Source organism: Geotrypetes seraphini, chromosome 8 (genome assembly GCF_902459505.1).
Source record: "Geotrypetes seraphini chromosome 8, aGeoSer1.1, whole genome shotgun sequence".
NCBI classification, from domain to species: domain Eukaryota; kingdom Metazoa; phylum Chordata; class Amphibia; order Gymnophiona; family Dermophiidae; genus Geotrypetes; species Geotrypetes seraphini.
In genome coordinates this window covers 9,704,794-9,726,451 of record NC_047091.1, presented here as the reverse complement: position 1 = coordinate 9,726,451, position 21,658 = coordinate 9,704,794, and the positions used below count along the sequence as shown (strand labels likewise).

The 21,658-nt window shown below is 44.7% G+C and overlaps 1 protein-coding gene across 1 annotated transcript in view; it reads right to left on the bottom strand.

Moving 5' to 3' along the window:
- PTPRU (protein tyrosine phosphatase receptor type U) overlaps window positions 1-21,658 on the bottom strand; it is a 489,953-nt gene that overhangs the window by 248,844 nt on the left and 219,451 nt on the right. Inside the window, exons 5-7 of the mRNA XM_033956533.1 lie at window positions 19,615-19,730; window positions 16,607-16,781; window positions 11,839-12,132 (exon numbers count right to left, since the gene is read on the bottom strand). Coding sequence (XP_033812424.1) covers window positions 11,839-12,132; window positions 16,607-16,781; window positions 19,615-19,730 — 585 coding nt within the window. The remainder of the gene's footprint in view (window positions 1-11,838; window positions 12,133-16,606; window positions 16,782-19,614; window positions 19,731-21,658) is intronic.

The window sequence follows — 21,658 nt, the reverse complement described above, 5'->3', positions numbered from 1 at the left end:
GAGGAAGGTCTTTACTGCTCTGCGGAAGGTCATTAGTGAGTCTAGCAACCTGGTCTGTTCTAAGAGAGTTCTAAGGCCACCAAAAGATTTTAGGCCTACAAATGTAATTTTAAATGCTAATTATGATCCTACAAGCATAATCCAAATCACTGCACTTTATCTATGAAATAATGCTAGACATTCATTCATCAATGTTTCTAACATGTTCCACTTTAGAAACAAGTAATAAAGAATGTCAGCTAGATCCTCAGATGCACCACTCCAGGTTCAAACAATTTTCATAACGTTAAGCTTCACCGGATGTACGCTAATAAATATTCTTATTTAAATTTCTTTTCAACTGAAACCCAAAACCCAAATAAAATCCAATGACCCTGTTAAATAATGGTATTCCATTCCACACCTTCATTAAGGCTGTTGGGATGGACAGATTGTAATTGGAAAATCCAATATTGTTCCCTGAGGTTCAAATGGGCCTGTCTGTCCCCCCTGAAATCCCAAGGAACTTGCTCAAGCACGAACCAAGACAGATCAGTGAACCGGTGACCGAGTTCAACACAGTGCGGTACAAGGGGGGCAGAGTGAGATCTAGTACGAATCCGACTCCTGTGTTCTTGCAATCTGACCCTAATTCTTCTGCTGGTCCGCCCCACATAGCACAACCCGCAAGGGCAAATGATGACGTAAACTACCCATTCGTTAGGGGCCTCCAGATCAAGCTGTTCTTTTCTACTCAGGAGGGGCCCCGGGATGACTCCTTATTTAGGGTCAAATCTCATTGGATCCCCCCGGGGCCCATGGATGCTCATATCAGAGTATTCCGTGATTTGGTATTACGTGACATTGACCAGCTTCGGCAGGTCCGTCCCGGCCGTCATTTTGTTAATACGACTAGGGTCCAACAGCTTGCTCTGGAGGCCCTTAAGAATGCCCCCGACTTGGACATTAAACCTGCCGATAAGGGCGGGGCTGTGGTCGTTCAATCTTCGGCCCAGTACAGTGCCCAAGTGGATGCTCATAATTCCAACGCAGACTGGTATACAAAACTTGAGGAGGATCCCTCCCCCACTCTGCGTAGGGAAATTGCTATTGTTGTGCAGGAGGCGCTGCAGAACAATATCATCACCAAATCCAAAGCCAGATATTTATCCCAGGCTCCCAGCCGTAACCCTCACTTTTACACTGTACCCAAAATTCATAAAACTCTCAATAATCCCCCGGGCAGACCCATTGTGTCGCTCCGGGGTACGATTCTCGAGCCTTTATCCAAAATGGTCGACCACTTCTTGAAACCTAAGGTTGCTCAGGCTCGGTCCTTTGTACTAGACACTACCAACTTTCTCAACAGAATTGAGACCATCCAAGTGCAACAATCTGATCTTCTGATAACCATGGATCTGGAAGCTTTATACAGCAACATACCCCAGACTGAAGCTTTAAAGATTGTTGAATACCATCTATCAGTGGGGCCTCTTCATCATCGTATAACTAAAGCTTTTCTCATGCAATTAGCCACCCTGGTGTTACAAAAAAATTTTTTTGAAGTGCGTGGGGAGTTTTATCTCCAAACGCATGGGGTAGCCATGGGTGCAGCCATGGCCCCCAGTGTGGCTAATCTTTATATTACAAATTTTGAGGAACAGTTGTTATACCCGTCTGGGTAGATGACACACATTGCCACATGGCTTCGTTTTATTGACGATGTGTTTCTCATATGGACTGACACTAGGGCCAGGTTTTATGAGTTCTTGACCTGGCTTAATATTCTTGATAGGCATTTAAAGTTCACTGCTACTGTCAACGCAACTAGTGTCACCTATCTGGATACCAGGGTTAGCAAAAACGTGGGGCAACTGGCTACTACGGTCTTCCGGAAGTCCACGGATCGGACTTCATACTTACATTACACCAGCTGTCATCCTGTCAGGTTGCGTCAATCGTTGCCTGTGGGGCAATTCCTCAGGATTCGTCATATTTGCTCTTCTTTGAGGGAGTACAAGGCTCAAGCTAAGTTATTATCCCAGCGCTTCAAGGCCCGTGGCTATCCTGAGTGGATCATCAGAAGAGCGTATCGTAGAGCTCGCTATGCTAACCCTGAGTTATTACGGGCTCCTGCTATCAGGCCACCTTTAGATCAGCAGGTGTGTGTTATATCGTTTTCCAACCAAGCCCACCAGATAGCGAACATTGTGAGAAAGCACTGGCACGTCCTGGATCACCATCCTGTTTTCAAGGATGTATAGCTTATGCCCATCCTAAAAATCTGAAGGACTTATTGGCCACGAGGAGTCGGGCTCATATTGGGGGCAGTCATAAACCATGTGGGCATTGTGATATGTGCCCTTTATCTTTGTCTTTTTCTACCTGGCAACATCCCCGGACTCAACGCACTTACTACCTCAGATCTCAAACATCTTGTGATTCCGAATGGGTAGTTTACGTCATCATTTGCCCTTGCGGGTTGTGCTATGTGGGGCGGACCAGCAGAAGAAATTAGGGTCAGATTGCAAGAACACAGGAGTCGGATTCGTACTGGATCTCACTCTGCCCCCCTTGTACCGCACTGTGTTGAACTCGGTCACCGGTTCACCGATCTGTCTTGGTTCGTGCTTGAGCAAGTTCCTTGGGATTTCAGGGGGGACAGACAGGCCCATTTGAACCTCAGGGAACAATATTGGATTTTCCAATTACAATCTGTCCATCCCAACGGCCTTAATGAAGGTGTGGAATGGAATACCATTATTTAACAGGGTCATTGGATTTTATTTGGGTTTTGGGTTTCAGTGTGTGTGGGGGGGGGTTTCGTTGGCTGGGGTTCTTCAATTGTTTTCAGCATGTTTTTTGTTTTTGTTTAGTATGTTGAGTATATATGGGTGGGTTTTCGCCCTTGTGTGTGATTGGTTGGACTGTTAGGGTTGTATGATTGGTTGGTTTGCGCATGACGTCACCTGTAGATTCGTTTTAGGTGGCGTGCTCTTCCGCTCGGGCACCCCGCCCTCCAGCCGACCTCTTTGTTCGTGTCCCGTCGGGGGTCAGGTTCCTGAAGAAGGGATCCTCCCGAAACCAGCGCAGTTGAACCTCTTCTCCTGGCGCGGTGGTTTGTGTTTTTCAGTCTGCGAGATAGCCTTAGATAAGTATTGTGTTTTTTGATATTTTGTATGGTTTTTTTGACTTTGTTGTGCGATTCGGGGGGTTCGGCTGGCAGGGTTTGTGTGGGGGTCGCTCAGGTTGTTTGTGTTGAGTTTGATTTACTCACTTTGATTGGTTGATTTGTTTGATTTCAGCACACTTAGGGTGCTCAATGATGGTGTGTGGGTGGAGGCTTACCGCCTTGACCCAGAAGTGAAGTGTCGGAGCTGCGCTCCTATCACTGAGGGTTCACACTGAGAGCACCCTATAATATAATGTATTATATATAATAATATATTATACATTATATTTATTTCATTCTGGTTTGTAAGTTGTGAGCCAATTTTGGCGTCCTGAGCGTCCCTCACACAAATCTTGATGTGACTAAGTTGCCTTTTTGTTTTTTTCTAATTTAGGATTTTTTGGCTAATTTGGAGTGTATTGTTGGGCACTTGTTCGGAGCGGCATCGGGAGGGCATCTGCCCATGCGTCACCTGTTAATTCTTCACATGCAGTTATGTACTAAAGGGGGTGTTTTGTATAGATCGCCCAAAGTTAGGCACACATTTCACACCTAATTTTCGGCAAGAGTGATCACGCCTACCAAAATGACTGGTGTAAATGCTGTTACCCAACTAACGGAAGTTAGGCACAGAAACCCAAGCATTTTATAACCGTGCGCCTAAATTTGGGGAACACCCATTACCAGCTCACCTAAAAAGCTGTGAAGCAAACAACACACTCAAACCCAAAACAACTTCACAACCAACAGAAGAAAAAAAAAAAAATAGCAGGCATTAAACATACTTTGAATTAGAGCAGTGTCTCGCAAACTTTGCGATGCCGCAGCACAGGAATCAACGTGCCCGCAGCTCGAGGCATCCGGAAATGCGTGGTCGTTGACGCGATGATGTCACCCGCACGTATGACATCATCACGTTGACATCTGCGCAGGCGCAAAGGCCCTCCAGACGGGGCCCTGAGCCGCCGGCGGAGGGTGCTGGAAGAGGAGAGAAGGAGAGGCACCGGTTGACTGCCCACAGGATGTGCCTCCCGCCAGCTCCTCCTCCCCAGCGCCACACAGCACACAGTTTGCGAAACACTGAATTCGTGGAAGGAAAATGCCTCAGAACCCCGTCAGGAGCGAACCTTCAGCTCTGGCTGGAAAAGGTGATAACTTCAGAGGCTTAAAAAAACAAACAAACCCCTCTTCTTATCAAAGTTAAACAGTCTCTAATACCCATCAAATTACAGTGGTGCCTCGCATAACGGACGCCTCGCACAGCGAACGCTGCGCACAACGAACTTCAGGTCTTGCTTCCCACAACGAACTTCGTTTCACACAACGAAGTCGCCCGAGCTGCATCCTTCCGCGCAGGCACTGCGCTTAACTGCCCTCTCTCCGCCTGGCTCCCATATTTTAAACCCCCCTGCCGCCGCTGCTGCATATTTTTAAGCCTCTGCCGCCACCGCATATTTTTAAACCTCCCCCCGCCGCCACATATTTTTTTAAAAAAGCCACCACTGCTGCAACTTTAATCTCACCCGCTCACTCGTAACTGGTGGTCTAGCAAATTTCCCAGCCAGAAGCGCAGAGATCAAGAGCAAGCCTTCTGTGCTACTGCCTGGGCCTGCGCTGATCTCTGAATGGCTGCAGTCAGCTCTCGCGGGACTCACAAGAACTAACAGCAGCCATTCGGAGATCGGCATGGGCCCACACAGGCGTGCAGAGGAATTGCTCCTGATCTCTGCGCTTCTGGCCTGTACGCCACTGGCTGGGAAAGATGGGAGGAATTAAAAAAGGTACTGGGGAGTATGTGGGGGTGATTATAATACACAGCAAGGATCAACAAAACCCCTGTCTCCCCTCCCCTTCACATATATCCCCTCTACTATCAAGAAAATTGAATAAGCCAAATTATTATAGAATGCTACACAGAAATATCATGCTAACAGAATACCACAGTCACACATAGCAGGAATAAATTTATCTTTTTTTATGTCATCTTAGCATATTTTATGCTACAGAACGAATTATTTTTTTTAACATGTATTGTTATGGGAAAACGCGTTTCACATAACGAACTTTTCGCATAACAAACTTGCTCCTGGAACCAATTAAGTTCGTTGTGTGAGGCACCACTGTATCTTCTTTTAAGTTCATAAATTTTTCAAACCACTATACTCTGACAAAAATGGTCCTAAAAGCTTCATCTTCATCGCAGAACACGCATCAACTCGGTCCCTCTGACGGCAGCCAGCGTTTTGCTAACTGCTGCGTCAGGGAAAATAGGACCGTACTGAAATCAGCATCAAGCCAGCATGCTCAAAGGCTCTGCCAATGTCCCTTCCGTGGCCATGCCCTCTTTGGAGTTGCAAAAGCTATGAAAATTAGGCTTGCGCCTTGTAGATTAGGGCACAGGGCAGATCTATTCTAGACGTAACTCCTAATTACTGCCAATTAAGTGTTTCTCAATGCCAACTATTGCTATAACCAGTTGAGCCAATTACTTGGCAAGATCCATAAGCAAAATTGAGTGCCCAACTTTAGGTGACTTGTATATGGAATTTCCCTGTTAAGGGACTAAAACACATATTTTACAAAATAGCAGTTAGCACGTTTGTACGTAATTGTCAATCCTCGGCGTCAATCACGCCTTACAGAATTGTCCTTTAAAAATATTGTCAAAGGGATGAACTGCATAAAGAAATACATTTAAGGCTCCTTTTATCAAGGCACGCTACAAGGGTTAGCGCGTCAGACATTTCATCACGACAGTCTAAAATCCTAACGCCTCGTCAACGGAGGTGTTAGGTACTAGCGCGCCGCTACCGCGCCTTTGTAAAAGGACCCCTTAGTATTTACCTTGACACCGGGTGAGCTAAACATGTTTATTTCAGACTTCCGGAATATTCTCTAACCCACTAGACCATACCGCCTCTGCCACATTGCCGAAATTTTGCAATTTGCAGTTAAAAAAATGGAAAGCAGTATAAATTTAAACTACATTATGGAACCCTGAGGGCTCAGACGGCGCAAACCAGCATCCTCAGCCCACAGGAGATAAAACCCACTACTCCCAGTGTGTTGCCATCACTCAGCGCAGTCAAATCAGTTTACTTTTCCAGACGCCAAAGCAATAACCATTGATTATTCCAACATATGCAGTTCCTGGCTCTTAAAATGTAAAGGAACCGTTGTTTATTTGACTTATTAGGTGCACGGAGACAGCAGTCACACACATGGACGCTGAACCTTATCATGGAGGCAATACCGTTTATCGTGTGCTGGCCAGCAGGCAGCCACGAATCTTTTGTTAGAAAGCCAGGATAATATATCAGCTTTGTTACTGTATTAAATTGTGAATCCTCACTCCTTCTCCATTTACAATGGCGTTTAGCTGTGTTCTTTTTCACCTTTTGTATTTTATTTGTCAGAATCATTTGTTCCTTTCCTTTCGCTCTGCCAAAACGGCGCGGTGGCCGTGGTTAGTACACTCTTCATGATTATATGCAGAAATAAAACAAAAACATAGCGGAAAAAAATAATACCTTTTTTTTACTGGACTAACTTAATGTAATTTATGATTAACTTTCGATCTGAGGAGGAAGGGGTTACATTTGAAAGCTAATCAAAAACTACATTTAGTCCAGGGGTAGGCAATTCCGGTCCTCGAGAGCCGGAGCCAGGTCAGGTTTTCAGGATGTCCACAATAAATATGCATGAGATAGATTTGCATCTCAAGGAGGCAGTGCATGCAAATCCATCTCATACATATTCATTGTGGAGATCCTGAAAACCAGACCTGGCTCCGGCTCTCGAAGACCGGAATTGCCTACCCCTGAGTTAGTCCAATAAAAAAGGTATTTTTTTTTCCTTTATGTTTTTTGTCCTATTTCTGCATATTACACTGCCAAAAATAATGCTAGTCTATACAAATATGCATTTAAATTTTTATGTGCAGATCCAGAAATGGAGGTGTGGCCATGGGAGGGGCCTGCAACGTATAGACGAGGCTCAAAGTGCATCAGTATTTTCCCGTTCTGAATGGTCTTTGGTGCTTTTCCTTAAGACACCAAGGGCTCCTTTTACTAAGCTGCGTTAGGGCATTAACGCGCGGAATAGCGCACGCTACAAAGCCCCGCGCGCTCGACGTTAACGCCAGCACTGAGCTGCTGTTAGTTCTAGCCATGTAGCGCGGGCTAATCTGCTGCGTGCGCTAAAAACGCTAGCGCGCCTTAGTGAAAGGAGCCCCAAGATTTTACGCCAGGTAAATCGCGGCACCCAATTCTCAAAGCCAAATGCTGTTCTATAAATGGCGCCCAACTCGGAGCGCCTTTTACAGAATGGCGCCTAGCACGTATTTCTTTCAGCGCCATATACAGAATCTTACCCCATAGTGGAGGGGCAAAGGGGGGGGGTGGAAAGTAACGGTATTAGGCAAGGCGAAAGCTACAGCGATCCCGTTTTACACGTCTGGGGATACTTGATGCGCACGTCATTGAAATTCGTAGGGGGTAGCCATCATCACTGCCCCTCATATCCTGTCCCACTGGAGGGTAAGACGCTCTCAGGTGATTGCCTATAGTTAGCAGAAATTGGGTGCCGAATATTTGGTGCGACAAAGGGAGTTAACAGACAATAGACACCAAAATGAGGCTGAAAGGCATTTAGACATAAAAGTGAACTGAGCAATATTCTCTAACTGGGAGCCTAAGGGCCAGATTCTGTATAGAACAGATAGGCACCTAAAGTTAGACGCCCATTACAGAATCGCACTTTGCGACGCCTAACTAGTGTCTGCAATGCAGGCCAGGATCTTAAAGACCTACATTATAGGCACCTAAGTCTTTTAGAAAATCGGGCCTAGGGGCACCTAAGTATTTTTCCACCCCCTAAACACACCTACTATGGTGTTAGGCGCTGCTAGGCGCCATGCGATAGGCGCATAGCTTTTATAAAATCGCATCTAAAATAGGCGCCTATCTCTCAATTAAATTTAATGGGGGTTTTTTCAGTTATGAGCTTCTTAAAGCTCATTATTCAAGACAATTTGGTGTCAGGTCAAAAGCGCGCCGGGACAAAGGCGCGCTCAGACCATTGAGCGCAGCGCGGAGGCGCGCACCACTCAAAATTACTTGTTTTAGGGCTCCGACGGGGGGGCGTGGGGGGGGAACCCCCCCACTTTACTTAAAAGACATCGCGCCGCGTTGTGGGGGGCGTTGTGGAGGGTTTGGGGGGTTGTAATCCCCCACATTTTACTGAAAACTTCACTTTTTCCCCTGTTTTTAGGGAAAAAGTTAAGTTTACAGTAAAATGTGGAGGGTTACAACCCCCCAAACCCCCATAATGCCGGCGCGATGTCTATTAAGTAAAGTGGGGGGTTCCCCAACAAAACCCCCCGTCGGAGCCCCTAAAAACAGTAATTTTGAGCGGCGCGTGCCTCCGCGCTGCGCTCAATTGTCCGGGCGCGCCTTTGTCTTTCGCGCCGTTGTCTATGAACCAGACAATTTACTAATTTCCTCCTAAGTGTTCTTGCATGTAACTGCGATGTGGGCACTGCCATAGGAGGGGCATATGCTCGTCATGGGCTTTATTATCATGTTAGCAAGCACTTTATGGAATATTGTAAGTTAGGTGCCCAGCCTGCTGGAGGAGAGTAAACAGTGGAGTGCCGCAGGGGTCTGTACTGGGACCGGTGCTATTCAACTTATTTATAAATGATCTGGAAATTGGAACGACGAGTGAGGTGATCAAATTTGCAGACGACACTAAGCTGTTCAAAGTTGTTAAAACACATGCAGATTATGAAAAATTGTAGGCGGACCTTAGGAAATTGAAAGACTGGACGTCCAAATGGCAGATGAAATTTAATGTGGACAAATGCAAAAGTGATGCACATTGGGAAGAATAACCTGAATCACAGTTACTGGATGCTAGGGTTCACCTTGGGGGTTAGCGCCCAAGAAAAGGATATGGGTGTCATTGTAGACAGTATGATGAAACCTTCCGTCCAATGTGTGGCGGCAGTCAAAAAAGCAAACAGGATGTTGGGAATTATTTTAAAAGGGATGGTTAACAAGACTAAGAATGTTATAATGCCGTTGTATCGCTCCATGGTGCAACCTCACCTGGAGTATTGTGTTCAATTCTGGTCTCCTTATCTCAAGAAAGATACAGTGGTGCTAGAAAAGGTTCAAAGAAGAGCAACCAAGATGGTAAAGGGGATGGAACTCCTCTCATATGAGGAAAGACTAAAACGATTAGGGCTCTTCAGCTTGGAAAAGAGACAGCTGAGGGGAGATATGATTGAAGTCTACAAAATCCTGAGTGGAGTAGAACGGGTACAAGTGGATTGATTTTTCATTCCGTCAAAAATTACAAAGACTAGGGGGACACTCAATGAAGTTAGAGGGAAGTGCTCTTAAAACCAATAGGAAGAAATTTTTTTTCACTCAGAGAATAGTTAAGCTCTGGAATGCGTTGCCAGAGGATATGGTAAGAGCGGATAACGTAGCTGGTTTTAAGAAAGGTTTGGACAAGTTCCTGGAGGAAAAGTCCGTAGTCTGTTATTGAGAAAGACATGGGGGAAGCCACTGCTTGCCCTGGATTGATAGCATGGAATATTGCTACTCCTTGGGTTTTGGGCAGGTAATAGGGACCTGGATTGGCCCTCATGATAATGAGCTACTGGGCTTGATGGTCCATTGGTCTTACCCAGTAAGGCTATTCTTATGTTCTTACATAGACATCAATTATAAACAGTTCAAAAGTCTATATATGTCCAAAGACCCACTATTCAAACAGATGTATACAATCGAGTCTTATAGATATAAACTCGGGTCTTATAGATAAAAGTATAAGACTCGAGTGTATACATCTGCTTACATAGACATGGCATAAGTTAGGCATGAAATCAGAACCAACCACAGTACAGAAACTCTTCTGGTATCTTTACTAGACATAGCTAGAAGACACCTCAGCCAAGGACACAGACTGCTAATCATCCAATTTGATCTCTCGGCTGCATTCGATCTGGTGGACCATTCCATACTTCTCCAGATACTAGACGCAATTGGAATTTCAGGAAAAGTTCACAACTGGTTCCAAGGCTTCCTTAAAACTAGAACATATAGAGTCAAATCAAAAGACATTCTATCAGAACCATGGACCAATCCATGCGGAGTGCCACAAGGCTCTCCCCTCTCTCCCACACTCTTCAACCTATTCATAGCTTCCCTAGGCACCACCCTGGACACCCTAAATATTACTTCCTTCAGCTATGCGGACGACATAACCATCCTCCTTCCTTTCGACATCCACAATCCAACCTCCACAGGACGCCTGAAAACAACACTAGAAACAGTAGAAAAATGGATGACAAATCATAAGTTGAAGCTGAACCCAGACAAAACTAAATTCCTAATGCTAGAGAAGGACAAAAAACCATCCCTAACAGAACTGGAAGTAAACTCAATCAAGTACCCAATACAAAGCTCCCTCAAAATCCTGGGTATACATCTAGACAGATGCTGCACAATGCAAACACAAATTCATAAAATCACCCAAAAAGCATTCTTCACAATGCGAAATCTAAGAAAAATCAGAAAATTTTTTAATAAAGACCAATTCCGGATCATTGTCCAATCTCTTGTGCTGAGCATTGTAGACTACTGCAACAGCCTTTACTTACCTTGCCCTATCAACACAATAAAAAAACTGCAGACCATCCAGAACACAGCCCTCAGACTCATATACTCACTCAGCAAACATGACCACATTACTAATGCATACTTAGAATCTCACTGGCTACCAATAAGAGCAAGAATACAATTCAAACTCTACTGTCTCATTTTCAAAGTAACCCACGGCACGGCACCTAGTTACCTAAACAACCGCTTTCACTACTACCTCTCACCCAGAAGAAGGAGAACGCAGAACATCTTCACCTTCCCACCTCTCAACGGAACTCGTCGTAAGAAACTTTACGACAACCTTCTAGGGACACAGGCAGCTAAAATCGACTCTGACATCCTAGAATTACTGATCAAAACAACAGACATAAAAGATTTCCGTAAAGAAATAAAAACACTATTGTTCAAAAAATATCTCCCATCACTCTAACCTCCTCCCAACGAGTTACCAATCAACACCTTCAGAAATACCCACCTATAGTATCTCCTTGTCTGTGAATTAGAATGTACTGTAACTCTTCTACACTACACCTGATTTAACTTGATTCAATCGATATATATTATCTCCTGTGATATGTATTATCTTCTGTGACATGTATTATCCTCTGTGTTATGTACCATTCTGTTAAATTGTTGTATCATAATTCTTTACCGTTCCTGTAATCTACTCTTATCCTGTAATGTAATTCTACTGGAATTGCCCAGACATCTTCTATATTGTAATCCGCCTAGAACCGCAAGGCACAGGCGGAATAGAAATCCCTAATGTAATGTAATGTAATGTAATGTAAGACTTAATGTTATTATTCTGTAACAGATTTGGTGTCCAACTCTGCTGGCACAGAATACTAACTTAGCGCCCTGGCGCCTACCTTGTGGTGCTATATATAGAATTTTCCCCAGTCTGGGTAGTCAGCAGAGCGTTCAGCCATTCCACCTTTTTCTATAGCCAGCAAAAGCTCTCAGACGCAACAGCACTTTGCATGCAGACATATAGTTCTCCAGTAGCCCTACCTGCACACTTGGTTCTGCTTATGAGAGGCGGCCCTGGCTTCCCCGTGCCTCCATCCCCTGGCCTGGTCAGCAGCACACTGATCTCGTACTCCGAATCCGGATCCAGGTGCCACAGCTTGTAGGTCTGCATAGTGACCACATGAACCTCCGACCACGCTCCCGAGGTCAACCTGTACTCGATCTCCTTGCGGACAATGGGGCCGTCTCCGATGATGGAGTTGGCGTTCAGATGTATGATCAGATAGGTGGAACCCGCTCGAAGCAGCTGCGGAGGAGCAATAGGCGTTGGGGGCTCTGAAAAGAAATATTACAAAGACTGATGCAATTCATTAAAAAAAAAAAAGTAAAGTCTTCCTGATCAGAAATCAACAGGAGGATAGTTTTCAAAGCTTTTTACCCATGCTAATTGGCTGTCTGAACACTATCCTTCTCACTCTTAGCGTTACCATTCTCCTCCACTGCCAATACCAGACTTTGATCTTTTCATCTAGCTGCCCCCTATACCTGGAATAAATTACCCGAGTTTGTCCGTCAAGCCCCTTCCCTTGTTTAAAAGCAGACTGAAAACCCACCTTTTTGATATAGCTTTTAATCCTTAACCCTACTCCTCTGATGTCATAATGCCTCATTCCACCAATAAGAGCCAACCTCATCAGTGATGTCACAATAGCTCGATTGTCCTTTACTCCCCTCTGCCCTCCAACCCAGCCCGCTGATTAACTCTTAACTGTATCCATGACATCCTGTTTGTCTTTGGGAAGCAAAGCTGAGATTGTGATGTCATAATGGCTCATTCCACCAATAAGAGCCAACCTCATCAGTGATGTCACAATGGCTTGATTGGCCTGTACTCCCCTCTACCCTCCAACCCAGCCAGCAGATTAACCGTTCCCCTTAACTGTATCCATGACATCCTGTTTGTCTGTCTTGGTTGATTAGATTGTAAGCTCTTTAGAGCAGGGACCGTCTTCTTTGTGACTCTGTACAGCGCTGTGTATGGCTGGTAGCACTATAGGACTAATTCATAGTAGTAGTAGTGTGAAGAGATTCAGTTTTGGGGAAGCAGAGCTGAGACTGTGATGTCATAATGCCTCATTCCACCAATAAGAGCCAACCTCACCAGTGATGTTACAATGGCTTGATTGTCCTGTACTCCCCGATGCCTTCCAACCCAGCCCGCTGATTAACCGTTCCCCTTAACTGTATCCATGACATCCTATTTGTCTGTCTTGGCTGTTTAGATTGTGAGCTCTTTCGAGCAGGGACTGTCTTCTTTGTGACTCTGTACAGTGCTGTGTACGTCTGGTGGCGCTATAGAAATAATTCTTAGTAGTAGTATGCATTGACTGGAAACATCTAATAAGGTGAAATGTGGTCGCAGCAGTCATAATTTCCTTTCTTTTAGTCAGTATGTATCAACTTTAACAAATAGATGTTATCCCTCCCTTCCTACCAGCAGATATAGGTAGAGAATCCAAACTTTCCCAGTGACATTACTGGTATAACATGCCAGTGCTCGGTGGAAAGCTTCTCCATCCTTCCTCACAGTGTGTTCTGTTCTGTTAAAACCACGGGCTCGCGAGTAAGTAGGCTGTATACAAAAGCAGGGCAGAAAGAGAGGCAGGGCGGCAGAGAGCAGGGCAGTACTAATCTTCCACAGTGCGTGTACTTGTAGCTGCATTGAGAGAAGATGTCCACGGGGTGCGATTAAGTCAGGAAGGGAGAAGTGCACAAATTGATGGAATTTCCTGCTTTTGCACCCCACGTGTCTTTCAAAGCCTAAATATAAACATATTGGGGGGGGGGGGCAATTCTATAAAGTGTGTTAAACATTAGGTCCCAAATTCTGTAACTGTTCCCTAATGTTAGGCACCTATTTCGGAGGCGCCCAACTAGATAGGTGCCTATCTAACTTGAACAACAAGCTCAATTAAGATTTTTTAATCAGCAATAATTGAAACTTGGGCGCCTATCAAGAAAGACACATTTTGATCACTAAATTTAAAATAAAATCATTTTTCCTACCTTGTCTGGTGAATTCATGAGGCTCTGATTGCACTTTCATCTTCTGACTGTGCATCCAATCTTTCTTTCAGCCTGTATGCTTCCTCTCCTCCACACCTCATTCCCTCCCCCAACTTTTTCTTCCTTTCTCCCTGCCCTTTCTTGCTTTCTCTCTTCATGCCCCCTTTCTTTTTTTCCTGTTTCTCTTCTTTCCTTCTGTCTCCCTGCCTGCGCCCCTTTCTTTCTTTCTCCCTGCCCTTCCCCAAGCCACTGCCACTGCCATCTGGGAACAGGACCCAAACCGCCACCAATGGATAACAGGCCCCAAAGCCGACGCCGACGCCGCCCCATGCTCTCCCTGCTTCGGGCCGACCAGCATTCCTCTCCCCGACATCAATTCTGCCGTCGGAGAGGAAGTTCTGCCCAGCCAGACAGCGATTGGCTGGCCCGAACTTCCTCTCCAACGGCAGAATTGGCGTCGGGGAGAGGAAGACTGATCGGCCCGATAGATCACCAAGGCAAAGTGAGTCCTGGGTGATCGACTCACTTTGCCTTGGCGAGCTACCCGTCGATCGCGATCGACCTATTGGGCACCCCTGCTCTAAAGAGTCTATAGAGTCCCAGTCTGAAATTTTACAAGTACGAGCTGGGCTTCAATCTTCAATTGTAGACAAAATCACTCAACCTCGTTGCCAACTTCTTTAAAGGGGGTGGGGGTAAAGCCCCATTAAAATCAACCGCAAAAAATGACCTCTTTTCCATATTCTCCCTTCCCCAAATCATCTAATTTCAGTGTGCTTCAACGGCAGCACTAAAACCTCTCTCTTTTCCCCTTTAAACTTCTTTTCCAGACCAAGTTAAGGAACTGGCAGGGTGGCCTAGGTTCCCTCTGTCTTGCAATTTGCCCTAATCAGCTAGAGGTTACCATGGTACAGCAGCACCCCTCCCTTGAGGACAACCATCAATACAGCTCTTAGGCTTTAAATGAGTGTCTGATCCCTCCAAATTCTTTTCCCAGCCTCACATCAAGTATGTCAGTTCTAAAAAAAAAGCACGTGAACTGTGACAACCTACAGAGACTGAAATTGGGTTCTGTCTACTTGGACAGTCTCTTCCAAATCACAGCAAAAGGCTATCTTTTTAATTATTAACTTTCGAAGGTACTTTTTTGGCACCAAAAATTAAATATTTTTTGAGCTACAGCATGGCAAAGTTGAATAAACCCAAACCATTTAAAAAAACAACAACAACGGAATGCAAATTCTGCTGAATCGTTACCTTAACAAGATATTAGCAAGTTAAATTAAAACCACTGGATCTTCTAAACAAGAGCAAGCCAGAGAAATCATTCTAATGCCTCTTAATCTATCCAAAACTTAATCCAGTACCCTGTGGGAGGGCCCATTCAGGCCTCAGTAATTGTCTCTCACTGATTAACATTTTCAGTTCAGAGGGTCTGTCCATCAAAGTGTATTAATTCCCTCTACCTTTGTTTTGCAGTGGGTTTTTTTTTTTTTATAGCTGGTTTCCCTCTCTCACCTCCGCTTTAGCTTCTGAAGCAGAGCAAATTAATCTTTTACAGGGGAAATAAGTAAGAGAGAAAGCGGAGAGAGGGGGAGGAGCAAATTAAAACAGAGAAAAGAATGATCTAGAAAGAAAGGGACCATGAGCGGTTGAGCTTTCTCACTTATGGCACCCAGGTGTGCGGCAAAAGCATCTCCCCATTCACATTATAATTTCCATTACACATCTTCACAATATATCATAAAATCATGGGCATACAAGCCAATCTGCTGATTAAAAGCGCTGCATTTCAGTTCGAGCAGTAATATCCCGCCCGCGAATGCCCCTAGGCATAAATCAGTGGAAGGAGGTGAAAAGTTTCCCTTACTTCCAAGTTAAAACAAACTAAACTGAAACTTGGCTTTGCTTACCGGGTCATCAACCAAATGAGGAGCTCGACTCGGTTAACAATAATTTTTAAAAAGTGCTAAATGATAATAAAAAGGGGAAAAAAAGAGCCATAAATCAAAAAAAAAAGTGAAAGGCTAATGAGAGTGATTTCCAAAATGATTTGCAAACAAAATCTCCTGCGGGCAAAATGCAAAAAAATTTGACCATGTTAGCGCCCCCCTCCCCTCATAAAATCATGCTGGCTTCCAATCACTCATCGAATCACATATAAAATTTTACTACTTATCTTCAAAACCCAAACTAACACATATTCCCGGATTCATTGACTGACTTCTTATCCCACACAGCCCATTTCAGAACATTTAGATCCAGCAATCAGCATCTTCCCCGCGGCATCTATTCTATGATACAACCGGAGAGAAAATCTTCTCCATTACTGCACCAACACTATGGAACTCCCTGCCCTCCCAACTACGAGAAGAAAACGCAATGGATAGATTGAAAATAAGCTTAAAGACCTTCCTCTTCAAAGACGCTTATGATAAGTAGACGCTTGATCTCATTAGAAGGAAGAGGATATCCCTTTCCCTGTGTATTGACCTTCTGTGTCTTTCTTTACTATCATAAATTGTATTTCTCCCTCAGCCCGCTTGTATCCTGTACGTCATCAAAGTTTTATTGTCTAATGTCTTCCCTTTTAATTTTAATAGTTTTGATTTTGTACAACGCTTAGACAATTTTATTTTAAGCGGTATATCAAATTTTAAATGAAACTTGTACAGCCAACAGACGATATCCTGAGTATTTTCATCGCAAGAAACTGAAGAGGGGGTCTCCTCTTTCCCCCTACCTTTCACGATCAACTCGGCAAAGTTGGAGACCCCGGAGCCCCTCGGCGACTGCGTCACGCAGCGGTACAGGTCCTGCTCACTTCTGCTCGCCTCATCGAGTCGAAAGGTAGCCACAAACCTCCTGTGGCTTATGTGCTTTACCGATACAGCCGGGACAACATCGCCGTTCTGCCGCTGAGAAAAAAAAAAAGGAGACAAGAGATTTACAGAAAGAATCCCATCACTGCTGCTGCACTTTCTATGATGCTACTAGATGGAGGCAGTGTGGTTGCTACCACAGGTGCTGGGATGCTGACTTCATACCATAATCTTTTGCATAAACACAATGGCGCATGTGTTCCAAGGACAGGGAAATTGGTGTGTGACTTTTGGGTGCTGCAGAATGGGTCCTCAGTATTCATTGGTTTGGTTTTATATCCTGTCCTAGGTCCCCGTGTTATTCCGTTACCCTCCCAGTTTTCCTGTTAGCTCGTTCTCAGAATCTGTGTTTGTTCTTCTGATGCCCGCCCTGAGCTTTCTGGGAGGGCGGGAAATACATCGAAATAAATAAACAAATCCTCTCCAAAGAGCTCAGGATGGGTTACAGTTTACATTCATAGCGTTGCAACGTAGAGTTTACATGCAGTGTGTTACAATATCCCTACATATAGGATTACTTACTGATGTTGGAGAGGTGATGACTAATCTTCCATACAATACATAAGGAGTTTTGATAAGCCTTGCGTAGTTTCAGAAGAAAATTGGGTAGAGTCACTTTAGAATCAGGAGAGCGGTTGGGTAAGAAGAAGGAAGGGGATGCATGATACAGCCTGACCACTCAAGTTCGATGGGTGTCTTGGGAGGGCTGTTATTGAGTGAGAGTTCCCAAGAAAGGGACTTGGGGGTAATAGTGCACATGACAATGAAGCCGTCGGCACAATGCGCAGCGGCTGCTAAGAAAGCAAATAGAATGCTAGGAATAATCAAGAAGGGTATTACAAGCAGAATGAAAGAAGTTATCCTGACGTTGTATCAGGCGATGGTGCGCCTGTATCTGGAGTACTGCGTCCAGTATTGGTCGCCGTACCTAAAGAAGGATATGGCAATACTCAAGAGGGTTCAGAAGAGAGCGACACGTTTGATAAAAGGTATGGAAAACCTTTTATACGCTGAAAGATTAGAGAGACTGGGGCTTTTCTCGCTGGAGAAGCAGAGACTTAGAGGGGACATGATAGAGACTTACAAGATCACGAAGGGCATAGAGAAAGTGGAGAGGGACAGAATCTTCAAACTTTTGACAACTACAAGAACGAGAGGGTATTCGGAAAAATTGAAAGGGGACAGATTCAGAACCAATGCTAGGAAGTTCTTCTTCACCCAACGGGTGGTGGACACCTGGAACGTGCTTCCAGAGGGAGTGATAGGACAGGGTATGGTATTGGAGTTCAAGAAGGGATTGGACAATTTTCTGAAGGAAAAGGGGATAGAAGGGTATAGACAGAGGGCTACTATACAGGTCCTGGACCTGATGGGCTGCCGCGTGAGCGGACTGCTGGGCATGATGGACCTCAGGTCTGACCCAGCAGAGGCACGTCTTATGTTCTTATGTCTTAGAGTCTAAAAGGGGTGTGTGGGGATTGAGACCTTTTTGTTCAGAGCATGGATAAAGTTTTGGGTGCCACCTTATGGGCACCAGACATTTTAGCACCCAAATGGCGGTGTCTAAAAAGCATCACTGTATGCTGACCATGGGCAGTCGTTCTCGTACTCTTTGAAGGGAGATCATAGTTGCCCAAGGCGATGCCTGTGAGGCTGCACCACCTTCTACAGTCGCCTGTTCCATCTTCCCTCACAGGAACTGCCTGGGGCCGCTATGATCTCCCTTCTGCTTTGAGGACCACCACACATAGCTGCCAGCCTAGCACCTTGGATCAGAGGAAGGATGAACAGAGAGGAGTTTTAAAGATCATTATTTGGGTGTCCAGACGTCCGGCACCAATGTATATAGGCGGCTAAATGGCAGTGCCTATACAGTGCCTAAACAGGGATGCCAAAACGGCAGCATCCAATAGTCCTGTTTCATAGGTAAGACTAGATAGTATATATTGTATGAATACACACGTACCCCACAATTTAACTGACCAAAAATGGCTCCTGACTGGCCACATCACTTGTTTGGGGCTAAAAGGTCATTTTCTAAAGCACTTAACCGGTTAGCGCCAAATTCAAAACCAATTATTTTGGGGGTGTTCTGAGGTGGAGTCAGCCCTTGGCTGCTTAAAGCACTGAATATTGCACTTAACTGGCTATGCTTCAGCTGATTTTGCAAATCTGTAAATTCAATGCCGGTGCCAGGACATGGCCTGGCACTGATTTTCCAGGTATAGCCCTGGTGGTGATCAGCAAAACACGAATCGCTGCCAGTTGAATATCAAGCCCCTAAAAATTTAAAATCTATGAAATCCACCCTCTGCTTCCTCCTCCCTCACCCCCCCCAAAAAAAATGTTTTAAAAGGATAGATTTCCATTGTTCTCTCTTGCACCTTACGACTGAAAGGTAGATTCTTCTGTGCAATGAAACAGGACATTTGCAGGGTTGCAAACAAAACAAGTACCCAAGGTTCCGGGTTAAAGGGGCTTCAGGTCTACCTGAAACTGAAGATATAGCTTTGAAGCCCCTTCCTAAATTTCTGACTTGAGACCCTACATTTTTTTAACACTGTCTCTTGGACAATACTTCTCCACCAGCTTCCAAATTCAGCACCACGGACAGGGAAATTATACATCCACAACACATATACAAAAACACACTCCCCCCTTCCAACATCAAAATCATGAAAGCTAATCAAACAATGCAGTTAGTCCAACAAAAAAGGTATCACCTTTATTCCTTTTGTTTTATTTTTATTTGTTTCTGTATATTATCTTAAACAGCGAACTAGCACGGCTACCACACCATTTTAAACAAGGACAGCAATATAGGAGAGTATAAGATATATGCAATTCTCTCTCCTGACAATCTAGTTACCTGTAAGAGAAATCTCTCGGCCTCTGATGTCCTCCCAGCCGCCACACACTGGAAGGTGGCATTCTGACCTGCGTTGACCTCTACCTCCCCCAGGCGGGAAAAATGAGGCGCTCTGGCTGCATAAAAGAGAAAGTGAAATAGGAGGTAATTGAACCCCTTGCGGAAACACGAACAGACATGGGTTTTGCATTACCAGAAGGCCCTACCAAGGTATTCTGCTACACAGTCTCGGCAAATACAGCGCGACACCACCACATAAAAATAGGTGGTTTGTAGACTTTGAGCCAGGTTCTGAAGAGCGCAACCAAAGTAGTGCGCACAGCCAATTTACATATGCAACTTAATCGCTTAACAAGTCCAATCGCCGCTGATAATTGCCAATTAACACCTAACTGACGCTAACTGGTACTAATTAGAAATTACACGCACAACTTTCTAAGCGCATTCTATAACGAGGGGCCCTTAAGTTCTAGTGCATGACATGGGGGCCCAATCCCACAGTAAAACCGCAAGAATGGGCAAAAGTTTAGGCAGATTACCATGAGTGCGGGACCAGGAAGTGGCATCAGAAGGGAGCCGAGGCCGGTGCGCGCTGCAGGTGGAAGATGCTGCGCGTGCCAGTGAACATTTGCAGAAGTGAAAAGGAGGAGGCAGAGAGGAGAAGAGGCACCGGCACCCCCGTGAAGATGGCACCCGGGGCGGTCCTCCCCCCTCCCCCTTACTTCACCACTGCCTGTACTGAATTTAAGTGCTAGGGTTGCAAACTGGCTTCATATTCACCTGACAGGTTTGTACGCTGAGAATTGTATTCTTGCTTTTACTGATTGATTGATTGATTGATTGGGATTTATAAACCGCCTTATGGAGAGATTCACTCAAGGTGGTGCCCAGCAGATACAGTTTAACATAAAAACTTACAATTTTGTTAACAGCATAACAATAGCAAAATGACCAAATATAAACATAAATACAATCGATGAGGTAAACTTGGAAATGATGAAATTGAAACCTGTAAAAGGACTAACATAATACAGTATCATAAATATACACATTTAACAGCACTGCGGACCAATCATATAACAGAAATATAAGAACTGCCGTATTGGGACAGACCGAAAATCCATCAAGCACAGTCTCCCGTTTCCAACAGTGGCCAACCCAGGTCCCAAGTACCTGGCAGAAACCCAAAGAGTAGCAACATTCCAGAGCTGAGATTGTGATGTCATAATGCCTCATTCCACCAATGCCTAAGAGCCAACCTCAGCAGTGATGTCACAATGGCTTGACTGACCTACACTTGGCTCACATAAGAACTTAAGAGCTGCCATACTGGGATAGACCAAAGGTCCATCAAGCCCGGTATCCTGTTTCCAACAATGGCCAACCCAGATCCCAAGTAGTAAAACAGATTTTATGCTGCTTATCCTAGGAATAAGTAATGGATTTCCCCAAGCCATCTCAATAATGGCCTATGGACGTCTCTTTTAGGAAATTATCCAAACCTTTTTTAAACCCCGCTAAGCTAACTGATTTCATCACATTCTCTAGCAACGAATTCCAGAGTTTAATTACACATTGTGCGAAGAAATATTTTCTCTGGGTTGTTTTAAATCTACTGCTTAGTAGCTTCATTTTTGGAAGGAGTGAACAAATGATTCACATCTACCCTTTCTACTCCAACTACTGTAGTATTTTATAGACCTCTGTCATATCCCCTTGAGCCGTCTCTTCTCCAAGCTGAAGAGCCCTAGCCGCTTTAGCTTTTTCTCATTGGGAAGTCGTCCCATCCCTTTTCTTCATTTTCATCGCCCCTCTCTGTACTATTTCTAATTTCGCTATATCTTTTTTTGAGATACGGCAACCAGAACTGCACACAGTATTCAAGGTGCCATAGAGCGATACAAGGGCATTATAACATTTTCATCATTGTTTTCCATTCCTTTCCTGATAATTCCTGACATTCTATTTGCTTTCTTAGCCGCCGCCACACATTGAGCTGAGGGTTTCAACGTATCCTCAACGATAACACCTAGATCCTTTTCCT